Source organism: Natrix helvetica, assembly GCF_964273705.1.
Source record: "Natrix helvetica genome assembly, chromosome: 1".
Taxonomy (NCBI): domain Eukaryota; kingdom Metazoa; phylum Chordata; class Lepidosauria; order Squamata; family Natricidae; genus Natrix; species Natrix helvetica.
In genome coordinates, this window is record NC_138548.1 from 73,918,357 (window position 1) to 73,943,557 (window position 25,201).

Consider the following 25,201-nt stretch of genomic DNA (forward strand, 5'->3'; position numbering starts at 1 on the left):
TTGGAAAAAATGCGGACCAGCAATAGATACTGGCAAAGAGATACAGAAAATTCTTAATACGATCTGATGTTGGTGGTTTTTCCAGACTACATCTTACACTCCTAATGTTTAGAAGCATTAAATGCCGAGAGGGAAAGAGTTGTCATTTTCATTGTCTCGCAGTTGCTATTTTTCCTCCCTCTATGTTCTACTCTTGAATCGGATTTTTGCCTTAAACAATTAGGACAAATGGTGGCGAAAGATTGAAGAACAGTAAAATAACTGTGTTCCTGTGCTATTGTACAGGTAGTTCTTGACTTTGTTGTTGTTAGTTGTGAAGTTGTGTCAGACCCATCGTGATCCCATGGACAATGCTCCTCCAGGCCTTCCTGTCCTCTACCATCCTCTGGAGTTCATTTAAGCTCATGCCTACTGCTTCAGTGACTCTGTCCAGCCACCTCATTCTCTGTTGTCCCCTTCTTCTTTTGCCCTCAATCGTTCCCAGCATTAGGCCCTTCTCCAATAAGTCCTTCCTTCTCATTAAGTGGGCAAAATATTTGAGTTTCATCTTCAGGATCTGGCCTTCTAAAGAGCAGTCAGGGTGGATCTCCTCTAGGACTGACCGGTTTGATCGCCTTGCAGTCCTAGGGACTTGCAGGAGACTTCTCTAGCACCATAGTTCAAAGGCCTCAATTCTTTGGTGCTCAGCCTTCTTTATGGTCCAGCTTTCATTGCCATACTTTGCAACTGGGAAAACCATAGCCTTGACTATACACACTTTTGTTGGCAGGGTGATATGTCTACTTTTTAGTATGCTGTCTAAATTTGCCATAGCTTCTTGACTTACAACAGTTACAACTGTCTTACAACTGTCATTTACTGACAGTTCAAAGTTACAATGACAATGAAAAAAGTGATATGACAATTTTTCACAGTTTACCTTTCCAGCATCCCCATGATCATTTTATCACAATTCAGATGCTAAGCAACTGGTTCACATTTATGATGGTTGCAGGTCATGCGCTTTTTTGAGACCTCTGACAAGCAAAGTCAATGGAGAAGCCACATTCACGTAACAACTGTGTTACTAACTTAACAATTGCAGTGATTCATTTAATAACTGGCAAGAAACGTCATAAAATGGGGCAAAACTCATTTAATAAATGTCTCAGTAACAGAATTTGGGGGCTCAGTTGTGGTTGAAAGTCGAGGATTAACTGTACTATATAAAGTTTGGAGAGGGCAAGGATTTTGTCTCCTGTATTTGTTGTGGGGCATCAAAGAGCCGAGGTGGCACAGTGGTTAGAGTGCAGCACTGCAGGCTACTTCAGCTGACTGCTAGCTGCAGTTTGGCAGTTCAAAACTCACCAGCTCAAGGTTGACTCAGCTTTCCATCCTTCAGAGGTCAGTAAAATGAGGACCCAGGTTGTTGGGGGCAATATGCTGACTCTAAACCGCTTAGAGAGGAGTGTAAAAGCACTATGAAGTGGTATATAAGTCTAAGTGCTATTGCTAATATTCCTTAAGTGTAATTAGTGTGGAGTTCTAACTTGAGGTCCACTTAATTGCTACCATAGCAAGTGCTAAACTGCTGAATATTTCATGAGTGCTGGCTCCTTTATTGTTGACAGTCAATTTTAAAAGGTAGAAGCTAATCACCATTTTAATATCTACATTGTTGATTCTGGTAGCTATCCCTGTTACAATCAAATGGTATTCTTGATATTTAATTGCAATCCCATTTTTCCCTGTGGTCTTTGACATTAATTCCTAGATACCGAGATTGTTAGCATTTTCAGCTAGTGGAGGAGTGTCATCTGCAGGATGTTGATATTTTTTTTCTCCCATTTTAAAACCATGCTTATCTTCCAATCCAGCCTCCCTCAGTATAGATTCAGTCTGTAGGTTAAACAAATAAGCCTTACCTCATTCCTTCACCATCCTGAACCTAATTTTGTGTTACGTATTCTGTCCAGACTTCACGTGATTGGATTTCACATTAGGAAAATTAGATATTCTGAGATTCCCTATTTCCTAAGGAGATTGCATTGTTTGACATGGCTGACTTACTGTAATATGGTGCCTTTCTATAGTCAATGAAGCACAAATTGACTTTTGGAAGTATTTGTTGGCTTTCTCAGTTATGCCATTGTGTATTAGGTATAATGTCTTATGCTTCAGCATTTTCTGAAAACAGTTTGCATACTTTTATCTTCAGTAAAGAATAATATGCTGTAAATGTTAAAGGTTCGTGTTTATTCAAATATCCTGCACAGTGTATATTCTGTTTGGTCCATTCACTTTCTTATTGCTACCACCGTTTTCCCATCATTATAAGCCCTGGGACTTTTCTCTATGCTGCGCGATTCTGTTTTACTGCTTCTGAGGCGCTCTCTCCGTTTCCAGAGCACCAAAGCTGCACGCAAAAATACTGCACTTCCCACAATGCAACCTGTCCGCCCTTTCTCCTTCCCATTTGACCACCTATCTTCCTGCCTTAAAAAAAAAATAACCCTGAAGTTCCCTGAGATCAGCTGATCAACAGTGACAACAAGGGGGAAAACAAGCGATTTTGAGACTGGCCCTTATATCTACCGGGGGCACCAGGTTCACACGCTGGGATCCAGATAGTTAATTCCTTTTATCGGGGGTTGGGGGTGGGGAAGGGATCCCTCCCTGCCCACTGCCGGGTTTAGTAGTTAAAAAGAGGAGCCGGGGGAGGAGACAACGATTTGATTACTTAGTCACAGAGACTTGCAGGGAGGAAAAGGAGGAGGAAGAAGATGCCTATTGTTTTATAAACAATAGATCGGGCTGCGGCGTTCTTCTGTACGGTTTGTTTTTGTCGTCTTATTTTACTCCGCTTCCTCTCGCTTATTCTTGTTTACACGGGGAGATTTAGCGCCTCGCGAGAAATTATATTTAGTTTACGATTATCTGGATGTGGCGCTTTCAAGTAACTCAATCGAACCGTGAGTTATACATTTTGTTCTTTAGATTATCAGACAGGATTACATCAAGATCTTCCCATGGTAGCGAGTGAGTCACAAGTAAACACCGAACCAATGTGTTTTCTGTAACCACTCTTCCCCCTCCCCCCATTCTTGGCCCGTTTAAAAGCAGCTTAAAGTTAATTTTTTTTAATTGCTTAACTTTTAAGTAAATAATTCATCATTATACGACATATTGTCTATTTGTAGGGCTTAAAATATGTCCAACTTTGATGTGGTTTACTTGGTGTGTGTTTATGAAAGATGCTATCATTGCTTGGAAAAGTACAATCCAAAAGACTTTTACTTAGGATTAAGTGCCATGCAGTTTGAATGGAAAGTAATTTATAATTATTTAAAACAAAAAACATGGGCCTCTCAATTGAACGGTGTTCAGTCCTATACTTGTTTGGTAAAATCATCCTTGTCAACATGATAGGAAGATCCCCAAGTAGTTTTTAATCATATTTGAAGCTCAAAGGGAGATTTTGTATATGACTATTTTAATCAAATGTATCTTTTGTTATGCAAATATTTTAAACATACCCATAACTGTTTTTCACTTTGAAGGAGGAGTACATTATGTAAAGAAAGTAACAGGCTTTTTAATATCCGAAACTTTTATTCCGCTTATGAATATGTGTACCCCTCTCCCTCTCTCTCTCTCTCTCTCTCTCTCTCTCTCTCTCTCTCTCTTTCTCTCTCTCTCTCTCTCTCCACATATATATTAAATCAATGTTTTCTCTTATGTTTTAGACATTACAAAGAAAAGACTTGGCTTACATTTTGGAGGCATATCAGATTGTTTTTCTTACATGTATCCAAGTTTATTGTGACTTTAAGTGTGAACTTTACAGCCCCCCCCCCCCAAGTCATTATGGAAATTTGTATTTACAATTCTTAGGCCAAGTGGGATTTTTTAAATACATTTCATGAAAGCATCTTAGAGGTGAAGAATCAAAACTGATACATATATCCCAGCTTTTATAGTTTCCTCTCTTAAGACAAGAACTAATTTTAGTCCTTTGGCAAACCAATGTATGTATCTGATAAAAAACCCAGTTTTATAAAGTAATAATTTGTGGAAGATGAGTGCCCAACCTCCATCTGTAGATAAAGGACTGAATACCACACTTTTGTGTCAAGAAAGCTATGCTTGCAGTGGCACAGATGAAGCAATCTTTGAATGTGATGAATGTGGAAGCTTGCAGTGCCAGCGTTGCGAAGAAGAACTGCATAGACAAGAAAGACTTCGAAATCATGAACGGACTCGAATCAAACCTGGCCATGTCCCATACTGTGACACCTGCAAAGTTACAAGTGGCAGCATCCTGCAGAACAATATCATAAGCTCTAGACAAAGGGCAACAGTAAGGTGCCAAGCATGCAAAATAAACTTATGTTTAGAATGTCAGAAGAGAACTCATGCTGGTGGAAACAAGAGGAAACATCCCATTACTGTATACCATAGTGGCAAACATCATGGGCAGCAAGAGGAGGAAGGAATGGATGAGGAGGCCAAGAGGAAGAAGATGACAGAACATGTGGTAAGCTTCCTGCTGGTGGATGAAACAGAGGAGATTCAGGTAAGAATTATTGTGTGCTTTGAAAATGAATAGAGATTGATAAGAATGTCTTATTTGGTTCAGGATGAAGCTGTTTTGGAAAAAAATAAACTCAATTATCACTCTAAGAGTTTCCCTTCATATTTGTATCAGTTCATATTCAAGTGAAACTCTCCTTTTGATTTGACAAGATACATGATAAGTCATACCTGGGCATTTTATGACCATTGGGTCACATCCGTCCCTTTGGCTGTCCCTGTCTGGCCTGCATGGATCAGAGGTGAGTTACTCCCAGTTCGGCCCGGATCGGTGTAGTAGCAGAAGCGTGAGGCTGTTCATGCATGTGTGGGAACGCGTAAAAAAATTGGCAACCTACCACTGGCATGGATTGCTTTTATTTCGAAGATGACTGCTATCTTTTCCTACTGTCTTCAGGCATCACACTAAGCCATAATATAATTGATCTGGTTTTAACATAGCTTGATGAAAATTCAAGTAATATTGTTTATAATTTATGGCTTAGTACAGCATGTGTATCCAGACAATTGTGGCTTATTCAGTAAACTGATTAGGCCAACCATTTATTAATAATACAATGTGAGTACCCTATCAATGTGCTAAACCCAAATTAAAGAAATCAAATTATAGTTTAGCACAATTGATCAATTACATGAATGTTTGGACACTTACCAAAATGATTTTTTCTTCCTGGGTACCTAACCTATCTGCCTTAACAGAGCTTTTCTGCAGTGTTTCCATACACATAAAAAGATGAGGATAAATTGTACATAGGAACCAAATAGTTGATTTGTTCTGATGCTGTACCAGGCAGAGGCATCACCATTTATATTGCTGTTATTCTTTTGAGGTTATGGAGAAATTTTTTGGGTTTGACTTCTGGGAAACCAGCATTTAAATTCCAAAGTCCGTAAGCAACTTTGGCAAAACTGATCTGTGTAATCATTTGTACCCAATGAGTACAAATTGAATGAGTCATCGTGAAACTTTTAGGTGGCATAAGCTGCTATTTATTGAATGTCTGGTTTAAACCTTGGACCAATATCTTTAATAAGAACAATAATTTTGCTTTCCTGCCTTTAATTTGTAGCCTTCCTTAAAAAGATGGTAAGAAGCACCACAACCAATTAATTGTAATTTAATTGCTCACCATGGCCAGTTGACTACAATTTCAACTTGCCTATAGGGTACCAGGTTGCAGAAAATGTAAACCCAATTAGACATTATTGCTGTTTTCTGGGCATGTGAAGATCATGGCAAAACATTATCCTTAATCATATTATTCATCTTTCACCTATAGTAGCAATTTGTTGAATTGAGATGATGAACAAAGTAGGACAATACTATGTAAGCATTAAACAAATATGCGACTTTAATGCTGCTGAAGTTTATTATTGTTAATGCCTTTATAAAACATTTAAACAATGCATAAAAAGATTACATTAGAAAAAGATCCTAAATTAAGAAAACACGATTAATCTGTCGTTTGCCTTTTTTTTTTTTTACTCCCTTCATTTCTGATTGGGCTGTACAGTATTTTAAGTTCAAGGGAAAATAGTGCTTTAGAGTACAACCAAACTGTACCAATCTGCAACTTCTTAAGCAGCTATACATTGAAATGGCCCATTCTCTAATTTTCTGACTAGTCACTTTTCCTGGCCAGCATTTGAGGAATAATTAACCCTCTGCATGCAGCCATTTTCTGCTAGTATTCTCAAAATTCGATGTATCTATTTATTCTGGCACAACATTTTTACTTTTAACAAGTGTTTTATATGAAGGAACACTAAAAGTGGCTCTGTTATGCACAGAATGAAGTTATACATTTTATTCTATCTCTGTAGAACTTTATTTCATTTCATTCCACATGCAGACCTAGTATCCCTTTTCTGTGCATTGCAAATTTTGCTTAGAAATGAATATGATAAAAAATATAAATTTAAGGGTTTGAGGCGAGAACTAAAATTGATCCTTTATATGTCTATTTAATTTAAAGGCATCCTTTAATACGAGTTGAACAAAATACCCACTTTTTGTTCTCCCAGAAATAAATTCCATAGTTGTATGGTAATCCAGGATCCTGTTATTTAAGTGCTGGATGATTCAATTGGAAAGTATCACAAGAGAAAATGATAGATCCCAAGAGCCAGTTTGATCTCGTGATTAAGGCACCAAGCTAGAAACTGGGAGACTATGACTTCTAGTCTAGCCTTAGGCATAAAGCTAGCCATTAACTCTTTCTCAGTAAGAAGGCAATGGCAAACTGAAAAAACTTTGCCCAGAAACTTGCAGGGAGACTTCCAGATGCTCTCTAGAAGTCAATACTGACTTGAAGGCATAAGAAAAAGAAATACTCATTAAAAAAACCAAAATTATTTGTTGAACAAAAAAGAATTTTCTTTTCAAGATGCATCAATTTTTTTATTCATTTCTTCCCCAATTTTATCCTGAAAGCAACAATATAAATTTAATCCAGTTGAGTATGTGAGGTGACTGATTTAAGTTTGCATATTGGACCTAGTTCTCTCTTAAACAGATACATTAAGTATTATAGAATTATTATGAGACGTGAACCACTCTTTTATAGATTTTAGTGTATGTTTTGTTTTGAACGATCTTTGAATGCCATGGTTTTTGTATTTGTAATTTAACCTTTGTCATGTTGCTTTGAATGTTTACAATCCTTTTCTAAGAGAGTCTGTAAGGTTTTTAGAGTTCTTTTAAGATTAGAACGGTACACCAAGTTCAACTGGTTAATCTTTTGAAATTGGTAGATATCCCCACCTATTTGGGAACTGGTAGTATGAAGATACATTCTTGGAAGAGGTTATGAAACTATGGGATCCCATTGATACAAATCTGATCAACTCTGAGCATTGCAGATTAAATGTGGTAATTGGCAGCTTGATTACAAGCTAGGTTTATGTAGTAGCAGAGTTCAGCAGCTATAATGTTCTCATTATAAAATCTTAATTTTTCCCCCTTGTGTTGGAAGGTGGAGAACGAAGAAGAATTCATCAGGAAACTGAACTGCAAGCCTGACCAACATGTAAAGGTGGTGTCTATTTTTGGGAATACAGGGGATGGGAAATCTCATACCCTTAACCACACCTTCTTTTATGGCCGTGAAGTCTTTAAAACATCTCCAGCCCAGGAGTCTTGTACAGTAGGTGTTTGGGCTGCCTATGACCCTGTTCATAAAATGGTAGTGATTGACACAGAGGGTCTTCTTGGTGCCATGGAGAATCTAAGTCAGAGGACCCGGCTGCTTCTAAAGGTCCTGGCTATTTCAGATCTCATCATCTACCGTACACATGCTGACAGACTCCACAATGATCTCTTCAAATTTCTTGGAGATGCATCAGAAGCATATCTGAAACACTTCACCAAAGAACTGAAAGCAACCACAGCCCGTTGTGGATTGGATGTCCCATTGTCCACTTTGGGGCCTGGAGTCATTATCTTTCATGAAACTGTGTACACACAGTTATTGGGTGCTGGTGAGTAGAATTTTGGTGGAAATAATGTTGTGCATTAGGACTGCATGAAACTTAGGCAGGATGCATTGATTTAGCATATCTTCAAGTGAAGCACTCTTTTTCAGCAAAGCGCTGAATCAAAGTATTGTTTCCCCTTGGATTGAATTGATCGCCTGTGTCGCTGTGGAAGTAAAAATTGATTACTGTAAATATGCTCTATCTGTTTGTCTGTCCGTCCGTCCATCCATCCATCCATCCGTCCACCCAAACATTCACATATCTGCCCATATTTCAGGCAATTCTGAGCAGTTCCCTGTAAAATCATTTTAAAAACTGAAAAAATATAAAATACTAAAAACAATAAAAAGAAAAACCTGATATAACTCTATGCAAACATCTCATCATCTAATCTCCCAATGCTTGGGAGAAAAAAAGGAAATCTTTAAGACTTTATGGAAGTGTAAAAGGGTGGAGGTCTGCTGAACTTCAGTGGGCAAAATGTTCCATAGATCAGGAACTGCCATGGAAAAGGCATGCTTCCTAGCTCAAATTAGATGACAATATTTGGGGGAGGGAACCAGATAGCCCGCCCACCCTATCTGACCTTTTAGGACAGATAGATGTCTTTAGGGAAAGGCGGGTCTCATAGATAGTCTCACACAGGGCTTTGAAGGTGATGAATAGCATCTTGAATTGTACCCATAAAAACACTGGAAGTCAGTGTAGCTCTCACAACAGAGATGTTACATGGGCAAACTTAGAACATCCCAAAACTGTGTTCTGGACCCGTTGAAGTTTTCGGGTGGTCCCAGGTAGAGTTATTGCAGTAATTCAAATGAGAGGGGACCAAGGCATGGGCAACCATGAGCAAGGCCTCCTGGTCCAGGAAAGGGTGCAATTGGTGCACCAGATGAATCTGTGCAGAGCCCTTCCCACCAGCGATGGCTGCCACCTGCTCTCTGAGCAGGAGCACTGAGTCCACAAAGACTCCCAAATTCTTCTGGGAGGCTAGTGAGCTTCCTTGTACAATAGGTTGGCTGCTGTGAGAACAGACTGCTGGACTACATGGGCCAGGGGTCCAATGTAGCCAGGTACTGTTTATGCTCTTAAGGGAGCTTATTCCCAGGTGAGAATAAGATGATTTAACTTTTAGACTCTTAAATATTTTTACCCCACTCTAATTTTTTATGATTTGATAATGGCCCCTGTTTAGGTGAATGGGTTTATCTGTAGTGCTTCTGATTATTTGAAGATGTGATTTTAAACAGAAATGTGATTACACCAGGCATCCATCAGGACATGGCATAAATGCATTGCACATATATTTTCTTTTTTGTGTTTCCACAAATATAACAACAAATAGAACAACCCTTAAAGGTCTAATATAAACCATTTGTTGCATAATTTTGGCTATCCCATCGTTGTTATTTTACCCTGCTCTTCAGAAATAGGTGACACTCAGAATGTGCCAAATATTCCAATATATCAAAAATATTCAGAATTATGTGGTTCACCACCATACTAACAATTGCATGTTAAATCCATTTAGATAATCCTTCTGAGGTGCCTGAGAAACTAATTCAGGATCGATTCCGCAAACTTGGTCTCTTCCCTGAATCCTTCAGCTCAATCCATTACAAAGGGATAAGGACACAAAACCCGCCAACAGATTTTTCTAGTCTCAGGCATTCTGTGGAGCTGCAGCTAGAAAATAATACCACCCGTTCTCCACGTCCTCCTGGAGTTATCTACAAAGCACTCAAAGTAAGTAGTATTTGCTCTATATAAATAAGTCCAGATTTGTAACTGAGACAGCAATGCTAATGTTTTCCAGTTTATATCCTGTGGCAGGAGCCTACATTCCAAAAATTACAGTTGTCCCATATTAATTCATGGTATAATTCAGGAGTGGGTTCCTGCCAGTTCTAACCTCTTCTATAGAAGAGGTTCCACAAATCTACAGTGCCGTTTAGAACCAGTTCCAGCTCCCTCCCCCCACCCATCCGCATATCATCAAGATGAAGAGCGAGAGGAGGAATTCTGGGAGTTGAAGTCCACAAAGCTGTCAAGTTTGAACACCCCTGGAATTTTTTTTCTAAAGAGTTAGGGGTGCAAGGGTCTTGTAACTTGACAACTTTAAGACTTGCGTGCTTCAAATGCCAGAGTTTCTGAGCCAACATTTTGGTTGCTAAGCAAGAGTGTTGTTAAGTGAGTTTCACTGCATTTTACAAGTTGGCCATGCCCACCCAGTCACATGGCTGGCAAGCCACTCCCACTCAGTCACATGGCTGGCAAGCCACTCCTACAAAGCAGGCCACACCTACAGAAGAGGTTCTAAAAATTTTTGAAACCCACCACTGGTATAATTTGGTATAATTCTTTTGCAAATGATATGCCTTGTTTCTCATCCTGTGAATTTAAAAAGTAATGTAGAGCAACCGCGCCTCAAGAATTGGCAAGCCCAGAATGGTACAGTAAGGGAGTCAAGCCATATGAGAAAAAGAATTAGATCTTCCTCATCTGTCTAGTAGGAAAAATGTGCCAGAACTTTGGAAAAATCAACAGTTAGTTCAGATCTCTTATTTTCCCTCTTCTGTTAAATAAATAAATGTTTGATTGTAACTTTTTATGTTTTAACTTAGATGTAACTAAGCCACCCAGAGTTACCCTAGAGCCATGATGGTGAACCTATGGCATGCGTGCCACAGGTGGCATGCAGAGCCCTCTGTGGGCACACGAACCATTATCCAAGCTTAGTGCATGGGCAGGGGGGGCGTGGTGGTGGTGGTTGCGTGCACATTGCATTATGGGTTGCATGCCCATTTTTGGCATACGGCAACAAAAAGATTAACCATCATTGCCCTAGGGTAAGATGGGTAGCAAATAATTTTTATAAATAAAATAAAATATAAAATAAAAATAAGTAAATTGAAACAAACAAACAAACAAACAAACACATACATACATACATGCATACATACAAAATAAACTGAGCTAGAAGAAACTTTGGTTTCGATGTGGACCTAGTGAAGAGCCCACGCAGATTCAATTCTTTTTTTTTTTTTTTTGGTCTGCTTTGGCAGAACTAGTTTTGATAATATCTGTAATCTAAACACTTTGTGTCTCAGGCTGGGTGCCAGAGCACTATAAATACATAAGCCGTCAGAACTGAGCTATTGTAGTGCAATGGAAAGGTCCATATTGTTACCACGGTAACTGACAGGACATGGTCTCTAGGCAACAACTCATTCGTTGGTTTGCCTTGACTTTCCTCAATTTCCTTAAGCGAGAAACTAGACTTTCATTGATAGATACCAAAGATGTGGTACCTAGAACAAACAAGCTAGAACCAAGGTTCTTCAGGGGGCAATGTAAGATGCTGAGTAGCAGCAGGGAAATGTAGCGGTACAAATCCTTCTGTACTTTACCATGTGGAGAAGTTTTTGAAGTGCAGACTCCTTGAAATGTTTCTTCACTAAAACTTTGTCTTCACCTTTCCTCATGGAGTGGATTTTTCATTTGTCCTTTCCTACAGAAAGGAAATGAAATGTAGGTGATATAGTCAGTGATTATTGTTACCTTCCCTACAGCTATTTGATGACTATGCATGATTCAATAAGAAACATATCTGTTTATTCCATGAAAAAAATAATACTAAACTACCTATTATTATTTTACTACCCAAATCCTTTGTAGTTTTGCAGCATGAAACATGATTTAGGATAACGACTGTGCTCAGCCATTAGCTTTTAAGATATATTCGTTTAGGGTTTATTTCCCGATTAAAATGAATGGAAAAAGTGACACTGGATAGATAAATAAATAAAAATAACAATCCCTCGGGGAAATTTTCTCCTATAAGGTTTCCTTTAAAAAGTTCCAGCCTGGCTAAGAATTCCCAGGGGTTAGGAGATTAGTGGCTTCTTTATGCTTGTTTATGACTGACCTCTGCAAAGTTCACATACTTCCTAAACTTTTGATTTTGCTATTAATACATTTCTTTGGGGGAACAAGATTTTTTTTTACTCTTTTCTATGCTGATATCTCAGTTGATGGTTAACTTCTTCATTCATAACCATTGGGATGCTTCCTAAACTATTTTAAAAAATGCTCTGGGCTAAAAATTCATAATGGAAAAGGAATAACAGATTATTCTGATGTTAAAAGACAGATAACAAAACAATAATGAAGAAACTAATAGGTTCTACATTAAGGCACAAAGTACTTTGTTTGATACTTGCATAATGTGTTGTTTGAATCGAGCCAATTATGGTTCATTCATAAGCCATTGTTAAACAACCAGGGATTTGTAGGAGGGGTGAATCCAATCCTGAATTCCCAATTGCTTCCCCCCCCCACCTCTTTCAGCAACTGTACACCTAAAATTCAGTTGTGCATTGATGAGTATTTTAAAAAAAAGAAAGGGAGGGGAGGAGTTTTGAGGGTCACAGGCTGCTGGTCCCTTGCCCTTATAACTTTCCACAAAATTGTTGTGTATTCAACATATTTACCATAAGCACTAATGAGCTTATTAATGATTTTTCTTTCTCATTATCTAGGCATTAAGTGATCGATTCTGTGGTGAAATTCCAGATGATCAGATGGCTCATAGCTCCTTCTTTCCAGATGAGTATTTTACCTGCTCCTCTGTATGTCTCAGCTGCGGGTGAGTAGATGTGAGGCCCAGATTTGAATAAAGTTTATTTAGTCCTAGAAAATGTACTATATGTTGTAATGTTGGAGTGATTCTAAGAGTAGCAAGGCATCGTTTATTTTGTTGAAGAGTTTCTTCCAGTATATATTTCAGATCATGTCTGCTGCTAAACCAGTGAGGTGTGGCTCATACATTTATGAATGTTGGATGACTTTTCAAATTTGATTTTTTATTTGCTTTGTTTGTTGCGAGGTTGTATATGACCTGACACATTCATTTTAAATGGCCTTGGTGTTATTTTAGATAATAATTAAGCTTTCCCATTAAGAAGATAGGATTTGGGGTATCATAAAAATGTAACAAATTTAAAGTGACTCTATTTCCTTTTGGATAACACTCAATAGATTAATCTAGAAATGGAAGTTCCATTTGTTGCAATGTCATATTTCCAGTTTGAGTTCAATAAATAGTTCTCTGGTACTAGAAAGACATTTGACCCTCATGAAATGGAACTAGAAACCAGCTAAAATCCACACCTTTAATCTTGATGATTATTGCTAAAATTGTAGTAATTATTGTAAGAGCAGTTCGTTATTGATACATATGTCTTTTCTTTATGTGAATTTTTTGTTGTCCTTTTCATTTCTCTTTCGTTTTGTTGTTGTATAGATCAGTGATTCCCAAAGTGTGCGCCGCGGCTCCCTGGGGAGCCGCGCTATCGTCATAAGGGTGCCGCAAAATATTCAATTAATTAATATTCAAATATTCAACTAGCGCTGCCGGGGAGAAATCAGCAGGAGGGGGAGAAGAACACAAACTTCTGCTAGGGATGCCTTCTCCCCCCCTCGCCTCCCCCTGATCTCTCCCTGGCAGCGCTCGCCTCACGCGGCAGCAAAGTGTGTGTGTGCGTGTGTGTAATGGGGGTCTGGCTGGGACCGATCAGCTGAGAGGCTGGCAAAGAAGCGGCGCTCGGAGGAAGAAGGCAGAGATGCTGGCTGGCATTCGCTTCCCTTACTTTTTGCCGCCGCCGCCCCGGCAGGACGGAGCATTACCACCCCCTCCCTGCTGGTTGCAGCCCAGGCCCCGCCTGCCCTGCTTAGCTGAAAGTGGCGAGGGAGCAAGCCGCGATGAGCAGGAAGGGAAATGAGCGCTGGCCACTATCCCTGCCTTTTCGCGGCAGTGGGGAAGACTTCTTTGCCAGCCTCTCAGGTGATCGGTCCCATCCAGCCCGTTACACACACACACACACACACACACACACACCGCTTGTTGCCGTGCGAGAGCAGCGCTGCTGGGGAGAAATCTGGGAGGGGGAGAAGAAAACAATCTTCTGCTAGGGATGGTCTTCTCCCCCCTCTCCCCCTGATTTCTCCCCAGCAGCGCTCACCTTGCACGGCAACAAGTGGTGTGTGTGTGTGTGTGGCCGGCGCTCATTTCCCTTCCTGCTCATCGCGGCTTGCTCCCTTGCCACTTTCAGCTAAGCAGGGCAGGCGGGGCCTGGGCTGCAACCAGCAGGGAGGGGTGGTAATGCTCCTTTCTGCCGGGGCAGCGGCGGCGAAAAATAAGCGAATGCCAGCCAGCATCTCTGCCTTCTTCCTCCAAGCGCCGCTTCTTCGCCAGCCTCTCAGCTGATCGGTCCCAGCCAGACCCCCATTACACACACACACACACTTTGCTGCCGCGCGAGGCGAGCGCTGCCAAGGCGTCCCAGTACCAGGGCTGAAGGGGTGGCGGTGGCGAGGACGGGCGGCCAAGGGCTTCCCTCCCTCCCCACCCAAGCGGACTTCTTGCACGGCTCCAGCCTACGGATCTGATGACAATCCGCGGTCCTATTTGTGCGAAGCTGGGTTTTCGGCAGTCGCGGTAATAAAAAGTAAATATCGCTCGAAAATTAACGTCGAGCAAGAAATGAGAGTTGCCATTTCCAATTTTATTCCAAGATTTGAGAAGTTGTGCAGCGAACAACAAGCCCATCCATCCCATTAATAATTTTAAATCATTAAACAATGTTCAATAAATTGTGAATTTAAAGCTCGTGTTTAATTTATTTTTCAATTAACCTAACCTTAACGAACTAAAAAGTAGATTTCCAAATCCTTAAAAAGTCAAAAATTTAAAAAAATCGGATGTACCTATTAAGGGAGCCGCGGAAAAAATCCGAAGTGTTATGGGAGCCGCAAACCGAAAAAGATTGGGAACCTCTGGTATAGATGAATAATTTCTTTGTGTACTGTTATGGTTGTTTCAAGGTAATCAACTGAGCATTAGATTTTGATAGTTATAAAATTACCAGGGGAAACCAAACTGTATATAAATATAAGGCAGTAGGACCCCCAAATACATCAAATATTCAATTTTAACTTGTCAGTACAGACAAAAGTGCAAAAAGATAAAGTAAATGTCTCCATCTTTTTGCTGACTACCTTTGAATAACTATTGCAATGACATTTCCCCCCTTCCAATGGTGCTACTTTTTCCTGTCAAGATCTGCCAGCAATGATATTATTGCAAGGTCATATTATCAAATTAAGTTGTTATACTACACTATCGTAAGTCTAATATAGAAACAACATAGGGACCTTTACCTTTAGGTGAAGGAACAAAACTTAGTTTTGTCTCTTTTTCCAGTTCTTCCTTCCCCTATTCATTTGTTTTTTGAAAACTCACTTTTTCTGAGATGAAGTACAGCATGTAAAAAGAGTTTGATTCTAATGTTACTTAGGACAAGCTTGTAAAATTGAATTATTATACTGTTCTGAGATATGTCGTGCCAGCTGTTTGACCCCTGATCCTTTTCTGCTTTATTTTGCAACTTTAGAAGTGGGTGTAAGAACAGCATGAACCATGCAAAAGAAGGAATGCCCCATGAAGCTAAGAATCGCTGTAGATACACTCATCAGTATGATAATCGAGTATTCACTTGCAAGGTGAGTGGAGCAAGGAAAGTGGCATTTCTGGTACTGGAGGAGACCATGAGCTGCTAAGCTGAAGGTGATCCACAGTTCATCTGCAGTGGTTTAGCAGCTTGCAATTGGAAATGGGTTTGTACTGTTTTACCATTGGGCAAATGGGTTTGTATTGTTAAACTGTTGGTACTTTAATTAGACTGCCTCATTATTTCCACAGTCAAGAGGTCTTTTTGCCAGGTTTCTTGGGAAGATAGGTAATTGATGATTGTCATCTAAAAGCACGTTACTCAATTTCTCAAGGAAATCCAGGCCTTATTTATTACTAATGCACTTTTTCAGGTGAATTAGAAGCCAAGCTGTTTGGAGCAACTCTTTAAAAAAATCCATTTGGAAGTCCATTTCTAATTTTCTACTATTCTTCATGTGAATTAAGAGCAAAGTTATTTGGAGCACCAAATTATGAAACTAGAGAAATCTGCATCCATGTGATGCTATCTTATCTTTATTTGATATAAAATATGTGCTTCAACATGTCTGGGATGTTTTTTTCAGGCAGGGGAAGACTGCTTTAGAAATTAGCCATTTACAGTACAATAGCAGAGTTGGAAGGGACCTTGGAGGTCTTCTAGTCCAACCCCCTGCCTAGGCAGGAAACCCTATACCGATTCAGACACATAGCTATCCAACATCTTCTTAAAGACTTCCAGTGTTGGGGCATTCACAACTTCTGGAGGCAAGCTGTTCCACTGATTAATTGTTCTAACTGTCAGGAAATTTCTCCTCAGTTCTAAGTTGCTTCTCTCCTTGATTAGTTTCCACCCATTGCTTCTTGTTCTACCCTCAGATGTCTTGGAGAATAGTTTGACTCCCTCTTCTTTGTGGCAACCCCTGAGATATTGGAACAATGCTATCATGTCTCCCCTGGTCCTTCTTTTCTTTAAACTAGACATACCCAGTTCCTGCAACTGTTCTTCATATGTTTTAGTCTCCAGTCCCTTAATCATCTTTGTTGTTCTTCTCTGCACTCTTTCTAGAGTCTCCACATCTTTTTTACATCGTGTCGACCAAAACTGAATGCAGTATTCCAAGTGTGGCCTTACCAAGGCATTATTTCCCATTGTTATTAGTATACTCTTTGAAATACCACAGAAAAAAGGAGCAAATATGTAATAAAGCAAAGCCTTTTTCTTTTTTCTTTCATAGTTCAATTTTCTGCTACTTTTTGAATCCCAGTTGCTTGTCAGATGCATTTGCAACATTTCTTTCTCAACCACATTCCAATTTACAATAGTCAGATTTTTGGATTTCCTAGGTAAAATTAGAGTTCTTTAAAAAAAAAAATTTAAACCTCTCTCTGGGTTATTTCTGGCAATGTACTGAATCAAAACATTTTTTCACCTTTTGAAAATATTTTAATCTTTTTGGATGTTATGAATAGCAATAAGGTGTCACAGATAGAGTAAAGAAGGTCCCTGCAAGCCCTTGTTTCTTTTTTTCTGTCCATATTACATGATGTAGCTAATTCTAGCAGTCCTAAGTAATAGAAACAACATGAACTGGGAACTGGGATTTCATTTTGGTAGCTCCCAGATAGTAGTTTTCAGCTAGAAATGATGATGATTTTCCTAATTTATTTGTGGTTTCTATTTTCTGCTTAAAACCGTGATACATTTTATATATGTTTATGTTGTCATAAAAATATCCATCTCATGAGATTTCTTACTACTACTTTTCTAAAAAGAAAAAAAAATGTGTGCAGAGTAGGCCTGAACATTGATATTTGAAGAGAAAAGCTTTTTAACTGATGTCCTGCTTTTCAGGGTTGTTACGAACATGGTCAAGAGGTTAGGGTAGTGCCCAAAACATCTGCTTCGACAGATTCCCCTTGGATGGGCCTTGCTAAGTACGCCTGGTCAGGGTAAGTATAGGTCCATCCCTTCCCTTTCAGCAGAGGAAGATTCCTAGTCTTATCACTTCTGGCTGAAGTGAGCAGCTCTTTTCTTCCGTACTTGCAGATATGTAATTGAGTGCCCCAATTGTGGAGTTGTGTACCGTAGCCGACAATACTGGTTTGGGAACCAAGATCCTGTGGATACTGTGGTGAGGACGGAAATCGTACACGTCTGGCCAGGAGTAAGTTGGTTGGCAGTGATTGGTTTCCAGCTTTTTTTTAGAACCATAAGATTTGGAAAGGACCACTTAGATAAAGGATGGACAAACTTTGAGCTGAGGTGTGTGTGTGTGTGTGTGTGTGTGTGTGTGTGTGTGTGTGTAACAGGAGGGTATCCAGTGATGTCCACTGTTTCAGGCCTCCACAAAGTGATTTGGTCTGTTTTGTAACATTTTGGAAGGATGTTGAAGGTGCATAATGAAAGCAGAGGTAAGCCATTCATTCACACCCTTAAACACTTCCCTCAGGATTTTGGCTAAGGTGCTAAGGAGGCACACCCAAACTATTAAAATCACCCAATTTAGGCCACTGAGTTCAATTAAACCAACCTCAATATGACTATCATTGATAATAGGTGTTCTTTATTCTGGGTTGCTAATTCCTTCCCTGGAATTGACATTAGAAAAGAATTTCCAATGACTGGCTGTTTAAAGTTCTTCCTAAGTGACCTTCCAAGGCAAGTGCATGGAACTTGCACTACTTCTGATGTGCTGCACTTAGCTTAGCAGCAGCAGTCAAACAAAATAAGATGTTCACGTTTCTGTTTCATTTCAGACAGATTGCAGCCTGAAGGACAATAACAATGCTGCTCAGCGCCTGATCGATGGAATGAATTTCATGGCACAGTCAATGTCTGAACTCAGCTTGGGACCTACCAAAGCTGTAACCTCGTGGTTGACAGATCAAATTGCTCCGGCTTATTGGAAACCCAATTCCCAGATTCTGGTACCCAACACCACCATAATGATTTGCAAATGTTTCTTGTTTTTCTTTACTTTGCTTTTTCCGAAGAGCTGAAGTCATGGTTCATGATTTGTTTAAATGCATTGATTACAATGTACAAATCTATAGACTTAAGGTTTTTTGTTTTGCTTTGCAGAATTGCAAATAGTTACTCTCCCGGAAAGAGTATAAATTATTCCTAGGAGGTGTTTTTTGTTTTAAAGCCTAGGGGGCATGATAGGCAGACTGTCTAAAACATCAGCTGGGTTTTCTGTTTTCTCTATTCTTGAAATGTAGAAGAACAACGGACAACTTTCATTTCCAGGGTGTAGTTTTCATTCCAACAAGATTTGCTTCTATATACCAGAGACGGCTAACCTTTTTGTCGTCGCATGCCGAACGCATGCTCATGCGTGTGAGAGCACGCATGTGTGGGCCCACACCCATAATGCAATGTACATGCGACCCCTCCCCCCGCATGCCCTGCACACACAAGTGCGACCCCCTCGTGCCCCATTTTGGGCCTAGCAGGCCTCCCTGAAGCCTCCTGGGATAAAAAATGGGCTGTGGGGGGAGCGCTGGATGCCCCGCACCCCGTTTGGGGCCTAGTAGGCCTCCCTGAAACTTCCTAGGACCAAAAATGGAGTGCCAGGGGGGCGCACCGCCTCCTACCCTCCGCGTATGCATGCGTTCCCACCCTTCCATGCATGTGTGTGTATCTCTCGCATGCACCAACCCCTGCGCATGCGCAGCAGACCTGAAAAGCAGCTGGCCGGTGGGAGGCACACTCATGCATGGTGGCGACAGCTCACGTGCCTGCATAGAGGGCTTCACATGCCACCTGTGGCACGCTTGCCATAGATTCGCCATCACGGCTATATACTATATGCTAATTGACCAAGCCTATCTTTTTCTGCTCCTTTAAAGTCAGAATTCCTGACAGTAACCAATGATTGATTATTTTGATTTTTTCCTTCTCTGTCTTCAGGGCTAAAAACTAGCCCACAAGCATCTTGGATAAGACACCAATACTATGCCTAATAATCTCTAAGCATCTGCCAAGATTCTCTCAGGGGGCCATCTTAGTGAAGATATCCATATTAGTGAGGAATATAGTAATGTTGGTTTAATCTATTCTTCCCTGATTTGGCGCAATTCAAATATATTTATTTACAATTTTTACCAAGAGCCATCGTCCAATGACAGAGCATATATTTTGCTTGGAAAGGGCCTAGCTATTTCTAAATAGAACTGGAAAAGCTCCTGTCTAAATAAGTCAGTCAGCACAAACGCTAAGCTAAACAGGTCAATAGATGATGCAAGTTGACAGACAACATTGTTCCTATCAGAATGAGAGTTGAATTTGATTATTTTTGAAGGACATTGAGTTGAGAAAAGCTAGCTTAGCCAAAGCCAATTGAGCGGCTTAAATACATCTTCATCTACTTTTTCCCCTTCATTTTAATTAAACGGGGAGGGGGGAGAATCTTGCAGTGTTTTGACTTTGTTCATCCTTTCTTGTTCAGAACTGTAGGAAATGTGGTATATCTTTTAAAGATAATGACACCAAGCACCATTGTCGGGCGTGTGGAGAAGGTTTTTGTGATGGCTGTTCATCCAAGACCCGCCCTGTCCCGGAACGTGGTTGGGGACCCACACCTGTGCGAGTATGCGACAGCTGTTATGACAACAGGGGCGTTCAATTAGGTAATCTTGTCTTGATCATACTACGTGTGAAAATCGAAATGAGGAACCAACAATTGTGGGTTGTTTTTTTAAAATGAATACCGTATTGTGAAAATGTAAATCTTGTGATGTATGAAAATGAAATCAAACTAAACAATACCTGTGATCAGCTACTTGTAACTAACATACTCTCATTAATTTCACTGGGTCTTCTCCAAGGTTGAATTCGCACAAGATATATATTAATGGTTCGCCAAACTGCAATTCAATGACAGAAATGACTGAATATGGTCAGCCTAAATACAACTGATAGTAAGGTTAATACTTTATATAAATTCAATTGACATATGACTTGGACAGAACCTTTTGGAATCTCTTTCCGTTATATGCAGCTCATTTCAGTCACTGTTGAAGCTAATGCTATTATATACTGTGCGTTATCTAAGATGTTGGACTTCATCCAAGGAACCCCAAATTTCAATCCCACTTAATGTGTGGAGCTCATTAGATGATTTTAGGCTACTCAGTCCACAGGTTATTGCTGTGGAGATAAAATTAAGGGTGATACCAATTCATGCCATCTTAAGTTTCCTGAGAAAAAGTGAAATATAAATGTAAAAAAAATGCACTGAAGAAAATATAAGAAATTATTACCTCGGGACACGAAATCACATAAGCAGCCTGTGTATTATTCAGTTTACTGTTCTTGCAAGTCTCTCATATTCATAATAAATTGTTAAAGCATGAGGGATTTTTTTCAGTAATTTATCTTATTTAGTTGGTGTCCTTGCCAGTTGCATCTTTTGTTGGCTTAAAAGCGAACCATTTTAGGTTATTTATTTATTTGAATGTATTGGCTGCCCAACTCCAATGAACTCTTTGCAGTGTACAAACCTAGGAAAACTAAAGAAAAAGCTAAAAACTTTGAATCCCACAGGCTTCAACAACAACACAAAACATGGATCATTAAAACATAATAAAAACCAATCCCAGACTGAAGGTTTTTTGAAGTTTACAGGAACCTCAGGAGAAAGAACGATGTCCTTAACTCTGAGGGGAAGGTGTTCTAGTGGGTGAGAGGTGCAGAACAGAAGCCATGCTTCTTAGGCTCCAGACAGGCAAAGCTAAATGGTCCCCTACCTGGAGCACATCTATTCTGCTGGATTGTACTGGGAAAGCAGAAACATCTGGAGATAAACGAGATAATCACAATAGGACACACAATAACTGCTAGCTTTATAGGCTGCTGTGAGGATGTCACTCTGTCACTTGTTCATTTGATAGCAGCTGGAAGTCATGCAGATTTCTCAAAGGCCAACAGAAATATGAGAAATAGTCCTCAAATTTACCTATGAACACATTCATCTGGAAAAGTTACACAAATTTGGTTGAAGCTCTTAAAACCGGTATTTAACTGAATGGATTTTGGCCTCCACTGTAGACTGACTAGGATATCTATGGGAGCTTCATAGAATCATATGATTAGAAGAAACCATTTAGCCTACTGAATCCAAATTAAAGAATTTCTGACAGATGCCTGACCAACCTCTGTTCAAGTATATCCTTCAATGGGAAGTTTATCATCTTGATTAAGATAAGTCTTGTGAGGAAGTTTTTCCTAACATTCAATCAGAATCTGATTTGGGTAACCTAAGACAATTATTCTTACTTTGTGATGTTTTTAAAATAGAGTTAGGGGATTCCTTTGGGATTGTGCTTTTGGTTTTGAGCCCTAACATCTGTTTTGCAGAAGTGGCTGAAGCATCAACAGATGAGGAAGGAGGGACAGTGATTGCCAGGAAAGTTGGTGAAGCTGTGCAGAACACACTTGGGGCTGTGGTAACTGCCATTGACATCCCACTGGGTAAGTGCTACACGTGGCTTTAGAAAGGTTCTGAGCTTCTTACTACCGTGTTTCCCCAAAAATAAAATCCAGTCTTATTTTCTTTTGGGCTCCAAAATAAGTATTAGGACTTATTTTCGGGAGACGTCTTATTTTTTTTCACCATGTACCTTAAGAATACATGGGAGGCCCACTTCTTCTGCTTGCTTGCGGTGGGGCAGGAGGCCGCAGAAGAGGTGGGCTGGCTGCCAAGTGAGGTCCTGATGGACAGGCTGCTGGAGTTGCCGCTGCGAGGTGAGGCAGATGTTGGAGTGCGGATGACCTGGCTGCCGGGACCCAGAAGTAAGCTGGTGTGGGGCGCGTGGGGCAGCTCTACCCCTCGCCTCGTGGCTGCAGCACCACAAGCAACCTGTCGGAATGAGCGGGTGGTTGGCTGCACAGGCATGTAAGTAGGGCTTATTTGGGGTATAGGACTTATATTAGGAGCATATGCAAGAAAAAACCATGGTAGGGCTTATTTTCGGGTTAATTTTTATTTCCGGGAAACATGGTAATTACAAAAATAGGCTGGGGGGAGGGGAACATGCAGGGGAATGAACAGATCTGCCTCTGCAGCAGCTGGTACTTCTTAATTGATGGGTTTATAAATTAAGTAAACTTGAGTTACCCTCACTTTGTGATTAAGGCCAGGTATTTTCAAATTTCAGTGGGAGGCAGAAACATTTCCGAGTAGTGTTTTCTTTCCTGGCTGTGTCAATAGGCAGAGCCACTATACAGAGGGACTAACAGACATAGCTTAACATAATTAAGGTATAAACATACACAAACTTTAGATTTAGTTTTTTTGTAAGCCAACAGAAGGGACTTTGTAACTTTTGCCTTGCTTCACTGATAACAAACTAGCTTTGTGGGATTTTTCTGATCATTTACAGGTCTGGTGAAGGATGCCGCTAGGCCTGCCTACTGGGTGCCTGACCACGAGATCTTACACTGCCACAATTGCCGGAAGGAATTCAACATCAAATTGTCAAAGCATCACTGTCGTGCTTGCGGCCAGGGCTTCTGTGATGAATGCTCCCATGAGCGCAGAGCTGTCCCTTCCCGTGGTTGGGACCATCCAGTTAGAGTCTGTTTTAATTGCAATAAAAAGCCTGGTGATCTTTAACCCTAACTTTCCTTCTGGGCACGCAGTAACACCGTAGCTTCTCAGGGTTAAGATAAAAAAGGAAAAAGAAACACTAGGCAGAATGCATGCTCCTCAAGTCTAGCCTTCTTTACATGTGTAGATTTCAGTAATGTGGAATAATCAATAGCCCAGAGAAGGCTTGATTGCCGGTTGTGATCATGGAAGTTGAGGATTGGAGTATGTGGAGAAGCTTGCAATAAATTGAGGAATCCCAAATCCAGTATATACCAGTCAACTGTATGTATTTCTGTATCCCTATAATGTAGTATGTTAAATGCAGTTGGCTGATGAAGCAGTTATGATTTACTGTTAACATTGAAACGTAAATAGAAATTGGATTTTTTTAAAGTGTAATGGATCAAGCACAACCTCTTGAGTGCCTTGGGATTCATTTGTTTGAAGCATTCTGCTACTTACAGCATCATGAATTTCAATAATTGTGATTCTACAAGTTGGTCACTTGAAATAATCACCATTCATGAGCCTTGGTTTTAGATACAGAGTACCAAGCCTTTGGTCTGGCCATTGCAACTCTATCAGCCCTATTTATCTTACCCTTTTCTGGCTTCCTTCTGTTGGTAGGGTCTTCCCAGTCAAAGCTGGAAAGAGGAGGAATGCTGTTTATTACTTTGTGTGTGGTCTAACGTGCAAGATTGGAAGCTCTTGTATTAAACACAGTTCAAGTTTGGAGAGAAATTAAATTTGTGCCACAAACCCAAAACTTATCTATAAAGCCATTTCAGTTTAATTCTGAGGTGATGAATCCGTAACTCCTCTTATCCACAAACTTGTGAGGTTGTGGATTTCTTTGTGATATATTCTCATTTCTTCATCAAACATCTCCAGACTGAAAGCAGTGGTAAGTACGAAGCAAAATTCCATACCTAGCAGTGTAGTGTTTGTTTAGCTTCCCAAGCTTTAGTTCTTTGTTAAGTTGGCAAATGTCTGAAAGGACCCTCAAAGCACTCAAACAAAACTGAACATGGGCAATCCTCCAAGTGTACAAGCAATTGAGACAATGGCTTTTTTTTTTTTACAACAGCCCTGTACTGAACCATTTTGAGGCATTGATCTAATCACTGAATAAAATCATAGGATTAGGCTTTTCTGTGCATCTTGTTACAATGAAAGATACCATCAGAAGCTTAATTTTAAAAATTCCCTTTTAGCCTCTTCTGAGTCAAATGGCACATTCCTGTGGTGGAGACTATCTACATTAATAATGGCTGGACTTTGGCATGATATCTAACACTGTTTTCCAATTTATTAAGTATATTCTTGTATATCTTATCTGAAATCCAGTTTTAGGACTGTATTAAATTAAGTGCTACAAAGGACTTACCCCTTCTGAAAAAGTGTGATTTTTTTCTGAATGCCTGCCTAGTCTTACGCTGTCACTAGAGAAAAAATATAGTATTGACTTTGTAATCAAAACAGAATTGGATTATATAGTAACACATTTCTGAATTATACATGATTTAATATGTATTTTGTAATTAGAAACTGAATAGTCTTTATGTCCTCGTAATAATTCTATCCTCCAAGGTGGAGGATTTCCCCCCCCCCCCAATATTATTTTTAGTTTTGAATTGTGGTGGAACATAAAAATGGAATTTGTTTGTACAGTGTGTTCTTCATGCATGTAGCTCTTCCACCATGTTATTGCACATACAGAAATACTGAACGTTCCTCATATAAAATATTCACTTGCAAGCTTGTTTTATGTAGTTGTTTTTTTTAAAAAAAACCAAACTTCATTCTAAGAAGCTCAGTTCAATGTTTGCCAATGCTGTCTTCACCATCCTGGTGTCTTTAAGCTATGTTAATTTCAAGTTGCATTGTTCCAAGTGACTAGGCATTCTACAGTGCAAGACATGGTAGACTCAATATACTACTGATGCTGTTGAAGGACTGAAGTTGCATGGCCTTCATTATGTCACTAAGTGGGTCTAAAACATCATCTTTAGAATAGAGCCAAATATACCATAGGAACAGTGTT

At 39.8% G+C, this 25,201-nt stretch overlaps 1 protein-coding gene across 1 annotated transcript; it reads left to right on the plus strand.

Moving 5' to 3' along the window:
• The first annotated feature begins 2,475 nt into the window (after positions 1 to 2,475).
• Positions 2,476 to 24,909, plus strand: ZFYVE1 (zinc finger FYVE-type containing 1). Its single transcript, XM_081950620.1, has 12 exons — positions 2,476 to 2,808; positions 3,726 to 4,555; positions 7,548 to 8,052; positions 9,581 to 9,795; positions 12,591 to 12,697; positions 15,504 to 15,612; positions 17,415 to 17,512; positions 17,610 to 17,727; positions 18,320 to 18,490; positions 20,014 to 20,194; positions 21,924 to 22,037; positions 22,949 to 24,909. Exons 2-12 carry the CDS (start codon positions 4,058 to 4,060, stop codon positions 23,179 to 23,181), a joined length of 2,349 nt encoding a protein of 782 aa, XP_081806746.1. The 5' UTR covers positions 2,476 to 2,808; positions 3,726 to 4,057; the 3' UTR covers positions 23,182 to 24,909.
• The last annotated feature ends 292 nt before the right edge of the window (positions 24,910 to 25,201 follow it).